This window comes from Aotus nancymaae, unplaced genomic scaffold (genome assembly GCF_030222135.1).
Source record: "Aotus nancymaae isolate 86718 unplaced genomic scaffold, 86718_ANA_hifiasm-v0.15.2.pri h1tg000032l_0, whole genome shotgun sequence".
Lineage (NCBI taxonomy): Eukaryota > Metazoa > Chordata > Mammalia > Primates > Aotidae > Aotus > Aotus nancymaae.
In genome coordinates this window covers 6,165,165-6,179,439 of record NW_026988445.1, presented here as the reverse complement: position 1 = coordinate 6,179,439, position 14,275 = coordinate 6,165,165, and the positions used below count along the sequence as shown (strand labels likewise).

The window sequence follows — 14,275 nt, the reverse complement described above, 5'->3', positions numbered from 1 at the left end:
AATATTATTATAGCTTGGTTTTTAAAATGCTTGATAGTTAAGTCAACCTCATTAGATTTTTAAGTGTTAATATACTTTTTGAAGTACTCCTTAGCAAAAAGTCATACCTTTATACAATCTGTCCAGCTTTTGAATATAATTTTCCATACTTCGAGAAGAGCTCAAATGATGGTAATACAGTCTGGAAATCCTAGGAGGAAAAAGTGCAAAGATTACCACAGAGATCTTAATGATTTTATGTTGTTACCATTATTGTTATTACTTAGATTAAATTGCTAGACAGATGTCTTTCAGTTGCACTTCAGATTTCCCGTCATACTCTCAAAATTAGCAGGTAAATTTTTGAAGTTTTTTCAGTTGAAGATCAGGCATACTGAATTTCCTGGCACATAGTCTTTAACAGTTATGGATGTCACCTGCAAGCAAGTCTGGGCAATGCAAACATCAGGCATATCCACCTGTCTTCAAGGAGTCACAATCTAAATTATTTACCTTGGCTTCATAGGGGTTGGCACTTTGTTTTGTGCACAATAAATATTTGTTAACTGAATGAATGGAAATGGAAAGGTGATACACCCAAATCACTGTAATAGAGGGCAGACTATGTTCATTACCTCAGAAGTGATTCAAATGCATGGTAAAGGAGTTCAGAAGGAAGAGGAAAGAAATCATTTTTTGTTGTGTAACCAGAGAAACAGCATTTGATTGAGCTTAGAAATTGATGCTTTTCATGCTTGTTAAACAGGTAAAGTCATTAAAAAGTTAAGATACTAAATCAACAATGAATGCTGTAAACAAATGATCAGACTATATAAAGGTGTATGTTTCTTCTTGGAAAGGAGGTCTATTGTTAATGACGGTAATTTTGGCTGAGGTTTTTTTTTTTCTTAAGAAAACATAGGAGAAAAAGACCTATGTTCTGAGCCCAGCTCTTTAGAGGGCCCATATATAACAAACACATGCGAAAATAAATGTATTAAAGAACGTGTGGACATGTAGGTGTCTCTGTTACTAGAGATTTGGTTCTCCACTCTGGTACAACAGAGCCTCTAACCCTAAATATCTGCTTTTAAAACTAATGCTTTTTCAAGTCCCAGGGAAAAGCTCCACATCTGTTGCTCTGTGTTTGTCATGCCCAAGTGACATGAAGGATGGTGGGTTGTGACAGACACTGCTTTTGAGTGCAAAGAGAATTTGAGTGATAAAAATGCTTAGATAAAAGGCACATTAATTAATATGAATGAAATCCTTTTTGGATAGCATGAATGCAATACAACTTTACATAATGAAGTATCATTTTCCTGTGGTGCTGAACATCTATATTCCTGCCTTCTTTTTGTTGTAAGTTACAATTCTGGAGGTAATCAGAAATCAACACAGTATTTGCAATAATGCACATGACATCTTTACTTTTTGCAATAGTAAATTATTCATATCACTCTTAAATTTGAGCATATTGAGTTTAGACATCTGCATGAAACATCAGTAATTTTTTATGTTGGCAAGTTGATGAACACTGAAACCCAGAACTGTGAATAGCTTTATTTTTATAAATATATATGTATAACAATGTTTCACTTAATGTTCAAAACAGTAGACCTGCCTTGCAAGAAATGTTAAAAGTTTTCAATGAGAAGGCAAATGATACAGGTTAGAAATTCAGCTCTACATAAAGAACTTGAGAGAAGGAACACATAAAGATAAAATAAAACCTTTTATTTTTCTTAGTTGACTTAAAAGATAACAGTCTTTGTTTTAAATAATAATAACAACAATGTCATTCATGGCTATAGCTTGTGGATAAGGGAAATGAATGACAGCAGTGTTATAAGAAACGGGAGGAAGGAATTGGGAATTATAATTATAATTATAAGATTACCTTATAATCTGTTATAAGGTAACTGCACTACCCATGAAGCAGTATAGGGTTATTTGAAAGTGTAACTGCACTACCCATCAGTATAGTGTTATTTGAAGCAGCATAGTGTTATTTGAGAGGATATAAATGTATACACCAAACTCTAGAACAATCACTACAGAAAAATTTTTTAATTGATATGCTAAGAGTGAAAGAAAATTAAATCATATAAAATGTTTAACTAAAACTAGAGAAAGCTAGGAGTGGAAGACCAAAGCAAAACCAATAAGAAAACAAACACTAAGGGCAACGAAGTAAAAATATTACAAATGTGGTAGATGTTGATCCAACTATATTAATGATCACTTTAAATGTGAATAGTTTAAATGCATCAATAAAAGAACAAGGCTGGATAAAAAAAAGAACCAACTATATCTTGTCTACGTGAAACTCACTTTAAATGTGAAAACACAGAGTAAAAGTAAAGAGATGCAGAAAGATATACCATGCTAACACTAATCAAAATATAGCTGGAGAAGCTATATTAATTTCAGACAAAATAGATATCAGAATAAGGAAAATTACTAGGGATAAAGAGGGGCATTACATAGTAATAAGGTGCCTAGCAATAGAGTGTGAAAATCTATGAGGCAAAAATTGATAGAACTGCAAGGAGAAATAGACAAATTCATTATTGTATTTGGAGACTTCAACACCCCTTTATCCATAATTGGCAGATCCAGCAGGCAGAATATAATTGAACTAAAGAGTACTACCATACAACTTTATATAATTGACATCTATAGACTACTTAATCCAACTACAGCAGAATTCACATTCTTATAGAGCTCATATTAAACATTCACCAAGATAGACCACATCCTGGGCCATAAAACATACCTTAACAAATTTAAAAGAATGGAAGTCATACAATGTCTGCTCTCAGATCACAATGGAATTAAATTAGAAATCAGTAACAGAAAGATTGCTGGAAAATCTCAAAATATTTAGCAATTAAGCAATGCACTTCTAAATAACACATGGGTCAAAGGAAAAATCTCAAGAGAAATAAGAAATATTTTTAACTAAATAAAAATGAAAATACAACCAATCAAATTTGTGAGATGCAGCAAAAGCAGTGCCTGGAGGAAAATATATAGCACTAAATGCATATAGTAGAAAAGAAGAAAAATCTAAAGTCAATAATCTAAGCTTCCACTTTAGGAAACTATATTAAAAAGAGCAAATTAATTATGAAGTAAGCAGATGCAAAGAAAATAAGCAGAAATCAATAAAATTGAAAACAGGAAAACAACAGAGAAAATCAACAAAATCAAAAGCCTGCTCTTGAAATCAGCAACAAAATTGATAAACTCCTAACCAGGCTAACCAAGACAAGAGAGAAGACATAAATTACTGATATCAGGACTGAAAAATGGGCCATCACTCCTAATCCCATGAGTGTGAAAAAGATAAATATTATGACCAGACACAGTGACTCACGCTTGTAATTCAGCACTTCTGGAGGCCAACTGCTTTAGCCCAGGAGTTCCAGAGCAGCCGAGACAACACAGTGAGACTCTATCTCTACAAAAAATTTAAAAATTGGCTGAGTATTGTGGTGTACACCTATAGTCCCAGCTACTCAGGAAGCTGAGGTGGGAGGATTGCTTGAGTCCTGGAGTCTGAGGTTGCAGTGAGCGACAGGAAAGACTGCTGTGATTAAAAGATTGTTGTGATCAAACAACAATTCTGTGAGGTAGATATCTGGCTCTTAGCCACAGATTAAATATCTGGCTCTTAGCACTAGTAGTTCCCTCTCTCGTTCCTTAAATGATAGAAGTCTATTCATATTATACCTACCACGTTCTTTCAAAAATTAAGTAAATTCCATCGGCATTTACAGGAGACTAATTTTGGGGTGATAATGTGGTTAAACAGGACTTTGATGATACCCTCCTAACAGTAAAACTATTTTCAATAAGCACATTAAATACATGTCTATTCATTTGTGTTAAATTATCCGTGTGTAATACTGTGGTAATATAATATAATGCTAATATATATACAAATGAAATAAAAATAAATAGAAGTTCTAATATTTTCTTCCTTCATTTCTGTGGATCTTCTTGTGTACTTAATTTTGAACTCATCTGATATAATGAAGCATCACTTAATTCTGAGTTAGATCTTCTTTTGTGTATTCAAGTAACATTTTGGTATCTGCAATGTATCTGACACTATGCTAGCTTCCAACCAATGGTAACAAAAACTTGGTCTTATCTAGTGTCAGACAATAGTGCAGATAAACAAGGATTGACCCCTTCAAGGACTACCCTCTGTGGCCTCTAAAACAAAATCTTTCAGAAACTCTTTATTGCTCTTATTTTTAAATAGAAAATCTCACATTCTTACATAACCCTTGACAACCAATAACTGTGACCTCTGGTACAGGAAAAGGTGAAGATATCAACAGGAAAGCTTTGGTTTTGACAGACATCTGGTGCTGCTTAGCATTTGTTTAAAATTTGCCTCTGATATGATAAAACACGTCATCCGGCCATGGGAAACTATGAGTTCAAGAAAACCACCTGCACGACACTTGCACAGTGTCGCTTTTGAAATGGGGGTTGGGGGACTGCTTTTCTGAAAAATAACCTCATCAAGAAAAAACACTGGGGATGGTAATTTTAAATGCTGCCATAGCCCTTGCTTGCCAGAGCAGACAGCTTCTGCTATTAGGATGCCCAGCCAAACACAAATAATCCACTGCCAAAATGAGCTCCTTGGGACAATTTAGGAGTCTTTGGAAGTGAACGGCTCTTTGAGCTGGAATGCAGCCCAGGTCCGTTTTCAAACCCAAGTCAAAATGACAAAGAGCACATTTCCTGGGCCACTCACCCCCTAAGTGTAAGATTACTTTAGGTTGGCAGCTTCACTGTTTATCTAGTTATTTAAGGCTTTTCACCAGATACTTACAACTGAGTGCTTAAATACTTCAATGTTAGTAAGCAGGACAGTGCTGATACACCATGGGAGGCAAAACCTTTGAGATTAGACAGATAAGATGAAAATCAAGGGTTATGCACATATTTTTCAGCTTATAATGTCTTATATATTCAGCTTTAAAATATGGCAAAGGTTTTTCTCCTAGAGCTAAAAAAAAAAAAAAAAAAAAAAAAAAAAAAAAGGAGCATGGCAAGAACTTCTGGCTGAGTATAAATACTATTTTAAACAAAAATATTTCCTTCTTCAATTAAATCTGGCTAGCACTGGAGACTTTCCAGACTTTTTAAATGAGAGTCTACAGGCAAGTTTAAAAGATCACTTGGTATTATTTCTGCAAGATTAAACTTTGCTCTCATTGCATGTAGAAAACTGCAAAGCCATGAGCATGTCTACACTTTTGACAAAAGAATATACAGGCAGCTGTTACAGCTGTAGGAGTTATCCCCTTCTTTCTGTTCACTGTTTTCAGGAAAATATCCTCAAGCATTCAATCTACGTTATCTGTGCTGTTCTAAAGCCCAGAGATTTAGAATTTATTATGTATTCTTCAATCAAACAATTTGTACATGTTCCCAAAGAAGAAAATCTTAGCTGATGAGTTGATGATGCATTATCAGTCTGAATCTAAAAAGCAAACCAAGTTCGTTTGCATATTGTGTGATGCCCAGGGTCTCACTGGTAATTGCAAGGGTAATCTGAAAACTTTCTTATTACTTCTACTCAGAGGCAGTACTGCTTTGGAGTCAAGCTGCCTAGGTTTGAAATCCAGGTTCATCTTTAAGGACTTTGTGATCTTAGACAAGTTATTTAGCCTCTGCCACTCTTGTTTCCTAATTTGAAAACAAATAAAATAATGAGAAAATATAAATACATGAGTTCATCCATGAAAAACATGGATGTGTCCAGCACATAGCAAGTACTTAACAAGTGTTAGCTATTCTGAAACTAAGAAACTCAAATATACTCTAAAAAATTTGTAGATGAATAATCCTAAATAGTTGCTAATCAAAGGTCATTTATATTTGATTTTGGTATACACATTCCCACTTTTATTTCAATGTGGGTACATCTAAATGTAAAGTTATCTATTTGAGTTTCTACTGATTCTTTCCCTGTTTTTATACACTGTATCTTCCTTCTTAATAGTTCCATCTGCCTTTCTCTTATTTAGTTCTCGTATTTACTCTTCTCCCATCTTTATGGTCTTGGCTATAAATGTACCTGTGGGACTTGAGAAGTCCACATGACAGACATGTAAACCGAAGGATAAATGATCGAGTTCCTTGTTTGATCTGTTCATTGTATTCAGTGGCAAATATATTAGGCCCTAAAAGCGATACAAGATACAAAGATATATCAGAAGGAATAGATTTAAATACAGAAACAGATGTAGATCTAGAAATATAGATATACATGAAAATGCTGTCTCAACTATTTAATTTCAGTCAAAGACACAAAAAGTCATCTAAATAAAAGTACCTGAAATGGGACATCTAACTTGATACAATGTGTGTGTTAGAATGATCTGCAGCCTGTTAGCGGTTTTATCATAGAGCTAATGATACCATGGTAAGAGATTCCGGCAACATTATTTTAATATACAAAGATGTGCCAATTTAAAAAGGAGGAAGGCTATATGAAACTGGCACTAAAGGGAAAGTTTGGCTTGTATGTGGTTAATCTGTGAGAAAATATGCTGCAAAAATGTTCAGAGGCAGTATCAGAATGGTTTAAGGAGAACCCGATGAAGTGGGGAATAACAATTGAAACTGGGATTGTAGCATTCATAAGTTTTCTCCTCCTAAGACACTAAGTGTTTCTTAGTAGGAGAAAAGCTGAATGCATCCACGTAATGAGGTACTGCAAGACAATTCTCAAGAAGAGGAGTAACTGCTAAAAGCCCGGTTACATTTTGTTCACAGTTGTAGTCCCAGGATTTAGCACAGTGTCTACTGCAAAGTAGGGACTTGATAGATGTTATTTAGCTGAAAGAATGACTAACTGAATGAATAAACAGATGTGGCCTGGGGAAACCGTGAACCTGTTAAAAGTTTGAGCCTTCTGGAGTTGCACATCGTTACTCTGTCACTCTGCGCTGTCACTCTAGAAACCAAGCGAAGGAAATGGAAGTCGCACGCCCTGGACACCATCAGGGTCCTCCCAAAGTTGTCCACACATTGAAATCTTTATTTTTCCAGCTAGTAAAAACTGTGCCAGGTCTCTCTGTACATTCTATTACCTGGGTTTCAAAGTATTTGGGGGAATGATAGAAATCAGGAAAGACGAGAAAGAATAGAGAAAAGTGAGTGTCAGGTATCTATGGGGGAGAGGGGAGCCGTATCAGTTTTGTTTGCTGTGTTCCCAGTACCATCACAGGACTTGAAACATATCATATTCAATCTTGTTTAAATAGAAATACAGGACTTCTCAGAATGACCCTATTTTGAGAGGAAGATAATGCCTAGATTCTTCCGTAATATGATGGTGTGTTCGATGATGACTTCTTTATGAGAACACCGTTACTGGAGATCCTCACTATTCACAGGTCCCTTATTTGAAACTTGCCAACTTGCTAAAATGTATCTGTAACCTCAGAATGAATATTCGCAGTGTTTTTCTAGTTACTTGCAGACATGAGCAGAGTGGTGAAAATTTTGAGTTGCCCGATGTATGTACTCCCAGCTGAGGTCTGCCTTCTTGTTTCAACTGCCACACCGTAATTAAGTGTTCATCCACACTCTGTTAGTGCCATCTTTTTAAATATTGTTGTGTTTTTATTGGTGATTTCACTGATAAAGGCTCTGTACTTCTACATTTGAGTCCTTGTGGATGAACTGCAACCTAACTTAATACGTAAACAAGATTGAAAACCTGACTTAGGAACATGCGCCTGTAGCAAATGCTGAGTCTTGGCCAATCCCAATAGCCATACTTCAACCACTTATATACTGCTGAGTGTTCCAGTTGTGTTCGAATAAGGCAAATGCCGAGATCTAACCAATCCAGCTGTTTCTGTACCTCCCTTCTGATTTCCGTATGTCACTTTACTTTTTTTGCCTATAAATTTATTCTGACCATGAGGCACCCCTGGGGTGTCTCTGAATCTGCTGTGATTCTGGGGGCTGCCCGATTCACAAATTCTTCATTGATCAACTAAACTCCTTTAAATGTAATTTGGCTAAAGGTTTTCTTTTAACACCCCCAAGTGTACTGCTGAAATTCTGTCTAGTGTTCTTTAAGTGTGATATGGAGAACATACACATGCTAGATAAGCTTCATTCAAGCATGAGTTACAGTGCTAAGGCCACAAGTTCAACTTTTTTTTTTTTTTTTGCGAGTCAAATTTAGCAGTGGGGGGTTGTATACCAACTTAAGTGACACTAATGTTAATAAGTTCTGATAACCCACTACCATCGGACCAGCCACAAGTTCAATGTTAATGAGTCAAAATATATGTCAGTTAGGGTGTTTTTAAATGGAAACACACATAAAACACTGCTATGCACTGATTGGTTGGCAAAAATGTTGACCAAAAGTTATTAGAAATGTAATCCTGTTTTCCCTGTAGGAACAATGGTTCATGATTCACCGATTCAGTGTTTGAGATGACTTTATAGAACATAACTACTGCAAATAACAAGAATCGACTGCATAGCTACAAGACAGTCAAGCTCTTTTATGACACACTCACTATGGCATAAACTTGTATATTCTACCAGAATATCAGATACTATGACTCCTGGGACATGAATAACATTGAACAAGCCAATAAATGAATGAGAACAGGAATACATAAAATGAACTAATGAGTTGAAAATATTGTCCACTATTATTTAAGGGGTAAATTGTAAATAATTCTTCAAGAACACTAACACTAACCCTATATAGATTATAACCTGACATTTAGTTTAATAAGAAATAGTTTCATTTAAGTATAATTTCACTGAGATAAAAAATAAGGTAGTGAATAAATGAAGCATTATAAACAGTATTCTCATGATCCTCTACTAAACCTAGATGTTTGTATTACCATCAGGAATAATCGTGTTTGTTAAACTAATTTCTTTCTGCTCTTTTTCAAGGATTGGTTTATAAACATTCATTTATTCACTCATTCTTTCTTGTAAAAAATATTAATCAAGTGCCTACTTAAGCCAAGCAGTATTTTAGGCAGTGAGAATACAGCAGAGCCAGTCATGCAAAAATTCCTGTCTTCATGGAACTTAAATCTCCAGTGAGGAGAGACAGACAAGAAACAAGTAAGTTATATGTTAATGAGTGCTATAAACATAAGACAGGGTAGTGGAGAAGGACTGAGGGAATTGGGAAAGGGCTTGCAATTTCAAATCAGGTGGTCAGAAAAGGCTGCCCTGAGGTGTCATTTGAGCACAAACCTGACGGAGGTGAGAGCATAGTCACAGCCATCAATTTGTCACTGTAACACTATTATCACTTCTAGTTACCAAAACCTAATAATCTATGCTAAAAAGATTGATTTTTTTGGCGGGTGCAGGGGGGAGTTTTCCGACATCTGAAACCTGTTAATGCATTTGGCATTTGCAATGCAGAATGTAGGGCAGCAGCACCAAGCAATGAAATAGTATGCCTTTTCTCTGCAGGTGGCAAGAGAGGGGCACCCTAGCCTTGCATATGGAAAGAGTTCTGTTAATTTCACTTCTTTCAAGAGGCACTGTCAAATCCTGATATTGTCATCATACAACATGCACTGATTTCACCACAGCCTCCAAGGAAGAGGTATATAATGGTCCAGCCGGTGAATGGTACCTCACCCATAATTTCTAATTCCCACTGGTGTATTTATATTCCTTAGGTAGCACCGCCCAAGAGAGACACTGCAGAAATAATGACAACTATTAATAATGGTTAACTATTTCTTTCATTGATACCCACGAATGGCATCTAAGGTTAAAAAGTAATCAGAAACAATTCACATAGAAATAACATCGGATGCATTGTCTGGGCAGGGGGCAGCCGGCAATTTTTTAAAAGATGACAATAACAAACTTTTGTCAATATCAGGTATCCTTTTTGTAACTGTGGGCTCTGGTGAGGAAAAGTGATCCTTCTCCAAGAGGAGAGCTAACAGGGTGCATTTTTTGTTCACTTTTCTTCAAATTGTTCACGCTTAAGTTTTTATGATGTGATTTATTATTATTTCTTGGTTAGCTGGAGGGGAGGCCTATGCATAACATGTCTTGTTCATTTTCTAATTACCTCCTGAAACAGCAAATATTCCTGAAACAATAAGCTGGCTAATTTAAAAGGCATAGCTAACTAAAATGAAGGGCAACTTTAGACTTATTTTAAAGCCTTTAAAAGTGCAAATCATACCCTTCGAATTGACTAGTCGTCAAATCTCAAAATAAAAAGCAATATTGCCTTGTCGTCATAAAAGGCAGTTTATCTCCTTCTGTATACCATTTTCATCAAACAGTGTTTTCCACTTGTTGGTTTACTCTTTTACTGTGAGGATGTGTTTGATAATGTGTGGTATAAAAATCAAGAAATTAGTCTCACAGCAGGGAGTCTGCTAACAACACCATTTTAATTTTATCCTTCAAGCAGTCACAGAAAACATATTAATTGCAGTTTAATTTATGCAACAAATATTTCATTTTAATTATGCTTAATTTTTGTCAAGCTATAAAAATGTCAATAGTCCTGACACAGTTTCTTCTTACAAGATTTTTTAAATGAAAGAATTAAAATCAAGTGCTGTTTCTAAAAGAAATTATGAAAGATTTCTAATTACTGCTTATGTTTTTGAAAAATTGCTAATCTAGTTGCCCCAAAATAACATCTGGGAACATGAAAACTTGAAGCTTTACTGCTCAATATTTATAATTCTTAATAGCATACATGCATCATTAATATAATGGAATTCTTGCAGGAAAGATTTTTTTGTAATTATAGGATATATCCATAACTGTCATTGAATGGTACATTTTCTCTATAGAAATGTTTTTGTTAATTCCTCTCAGGAAAACTGAGACAAGAATAAGTGAAACTGATTGCTGCTGACACACCCCACTGAAGAATATTCACCATTAACAGAAGTGAAAAGAAAAATGTCAAACTACCAAAGCTGAACAGCATTAATTATATTCAGCAAATATTTATTCAGTTCTTAGTAGGTGCAAATCCTACCCAAACGTTAAGTCTCAAGTAACAATGCTACTTCCTCCAGGAAATCCTCTCTTCAGGTGTAAATTAAATTTTTTTACCCTGAATGCCTATGGTGCATAATCACACCTTTCTCACAGAACTTTTATATTTTTTTGTTTTGCATCACAGTAATTCCCCCTGCAAGTTTCATCTCATCCACTAGATGGGAAGGTTCCTGGAGGTAGAATTCTGGCTTTTGTGTTTATACCCTACATCTACCCATTCAAATATACATGAAAATGAAAACTATAGGTATGAATAAAATATTCTGGATGTTATACTTCTGTAAAAATATTATTTCAAAAGTCCTTCTATAAAAATTGTATATACCTCTACTTTGAAATGATTCATTAGAAGACTTCTAGTTTTAGGATGGTGGTGAATTTCTTGCCCTGTTTTATCCTCTCAGAAATGCATTGCCCTGCTCCAAAAAAACATGGAGAATTGTAAACATCCACTAAACTACATATTCATTGAAAGCAGAAGACAGCATTGACCCCAAATTATAACTTATATTGGGAAACAGACAGGGAGCGGTGCTAGACTTACAAGGAATGAAGAACAGTGACATGTTCAGAGGGGGACACCAGTGAGATCCCATCCTATTTTTCCTACTTAAATAGGTATCGAAGAAAGCACAGATGATGCACAGGGCTTGGTTAAAAGCCTATATAAAAAAACACTCACTTCCACACTCACTCCAGGTTCTAACACTCCGGAAAATCTTCCTCCCAAACCTCCCCTCAGGTTCAGGGGGTTTATTATCTGGGGGGTTTGGGTGGATGGGTAAGCAGGGAATTGCAGGCACCAGGCAGAAGATATGACACTATACTGAAAATTAAGTGCAAGTCTTCCTATTGAATGGTGGGAACTCCATCCTACTCACCACCGCAATTACCAATCCCAGAGTACTTGCACCCTGGCAAGAGATTAGATAATTTTTTGTTGGAAAAACTGAATGGCCATAGGTAGTGGCCCTTCTGCAGAAAGTCACTTCTACAGTGAAAACCACCAGTCAACCTGGCTTATGCAGGACAAGGAATTCAATTAACATTTCTGCGCCTTATTTTAAAATATGAATAAAACAGCAAAAGATCAACAGATGTCTGAGGAAAGCATCTAACATAAAAGAGAGAGAGGTAAGTAAACAAAAAACCAATTTAGATGGAGTTGAGATGAAGTAAAAAGCAGAACAAAGCATCACTAAAATCTAAAATAAACTTTCTAAGAGGCATTAGAAAGGATATTACATCCATTAAACAAGTACAAGCTGCTATTTTCAAAAGAAAAAAACCTTTAGTGTAGTAAAAACATGACATCAGAAAACACAAGTTGGTAGAAAAATTGGAATTTGATACTGAAGAACTCTCCCAGAAAGTAAAACAAAAAGACAATAAAATGGAAATAGGAGATAAAAGATTCGAAAAGAAGATGAAGAACAATTAGAGAATTTGATTTCTGACTATAGGAGCTCCAGTAAACACAATCTGAGAAAACAAAGTAAAAAGAATTAGGAAAGAAATAATGCAGGCTGGGCACAGTGGCTCATGCCTGTAATCCCAGCACTTTGAGAGGCTGAGGTGGGCAGATCATGAGGTCAGGAGTTCGAGCCTAGACTGGCCAATATAGTGAAACCCCGTCTCTACTAAAAATAAAAAAAGTTAGCCAGGCATGGTGGCGCACGCCGGTAGTCCCAGCTACTTGAGAGGCTGAGGCAGGAGAATCACTTGAATCAGGGAGGCAGAGTTTACAGTGAGCGGAGATCATGCCACTGCATTCCAGCCTGGGTGATTGGGCAAGACTCCATCTCAGTAATAATAATAATAATAATGCAAAGGAAACTTTTCACAAAGCAGAAGGACAAATAACAATGGCTTAAAACAGAATACAAATAACTTTTAACATGCAATTACACATCAAATCAATTTATCAGCTACGTATAGGATGAAATTTTCACACAGAAAAATTATACTGAAAGATTTTTACAGGGTGTGAAGAAACTTTGACAAGAGATGTGAAGCAAATGAAGCAAATGGAGAAAAAGGCAAGTAATAACTCCAGGAAATATAAAAAGTTATACAGAAGAAACATCATCATGGAATATTTATTGGTTTAATAAGAAACAATCTTTACATAGCAAAAAAAGTAAAAGCCGAGTATTTGTTTACTTGAGACTTATATATTCCAAGAAAACATGGAGATTATAGTATAAGAGAGCTAAATTCTCATCTACCATAGTTGAAGGTCAATGGCTAACACAGAAATTGATAAATCAAGAGATAGCTTATTATTTAGAAGATGAACGAGCTGAAAGTGGTGGCCTCTGAAAAGGGCTGAACACGTAGGGAAAGAGTGAGTTAACAGTCTGCCACTTTTTATCACAAATCTTTGAACATATTTTTCTTTATGCATGTTTTTATATGAATAAAGTAAAAAATAAGTGCACCAAGTATTTTCTGTTCTTAGAATTATATTTCCTTTCTACTTGGACACTTATTTATCAAGTGTATTCCTCTTGGTAATTTATGTCCTATTTTTTGAGAGAGATCTCACTCTGTTGCATATGCTGGAGAGCAGTAGTATGATCGATCAAGGCTTACTGCAGCCTCCACTTCCCATGCTCAAATAATTCTCTCACCTCAGCCTCCCACATAGCTAGACTATAGTTGTATGCCACCATGCCCAACTAATTTTTTAATTTTTTGTAGGGATGGGATCTCTCTGTGTTGCCCAGGCTAGTCTTGAACTCCTGGGCTCAAGTGATCTGCCTGCCTCCACCTTCCAATGTGCTGGAATTATAGGCATGAACCACCACACCTGGCCTGATGTCCTATTTTTAAAGTCATTTATACAAAATACGTAGTTACATTTATCTTAAATATCTAAATATGTGGTTTCTCTTGTTATTAATTTTTACCTACATCTGAGCATTTCTACATTTCCTATAAGCAAACCTAGATATTAAAACATACTAGAATGCAGATAAGACAGTCAACAGAAATTAGTATACTTTATAATACCAACCCCCTCTACAAGCTTTGGGAAAATTATATACACATTTACTAATCTATGCACAATATTTAATGTCTATATTTCAACCAAAATTTTTCTAAAACCTCCATTTTCTGAACCAGTGTCCTTTCCCCCAACTAAATCAAATTAAGAAAGCAATGTGAATTTCCTCACAAGCTATTTCATACTTGGATGCCCTTGAACTTTACC

General features: G+C 35.5%; 1 protein-coding gene across 2 annotated transcripts in view; it reads right to left on the bottom strand.

The window, feature by feature from the left end:
• The window catches only part of SPATA17 (spermatogenesis associated 17), a 212,468-nt gene that overhangs the window by 4,126 nt on the left and 194,067 nt on the right, over positions 1–14,275 (bottom strand). For both annotated transcript variants that reach the window (XM_064383459.1, XM_021677167.2), the window contains exon 10: positions 108–190. In XM_064383459.1, coding sequence (XP_064239529.1) covers positions 110–190 — 81 coding nt within the window. In that variant the 3' untranslated portion in view covers positions 108–109. The remainder of the gene's footprint in view (positions 1–107; positions 191–14,275) is intronic.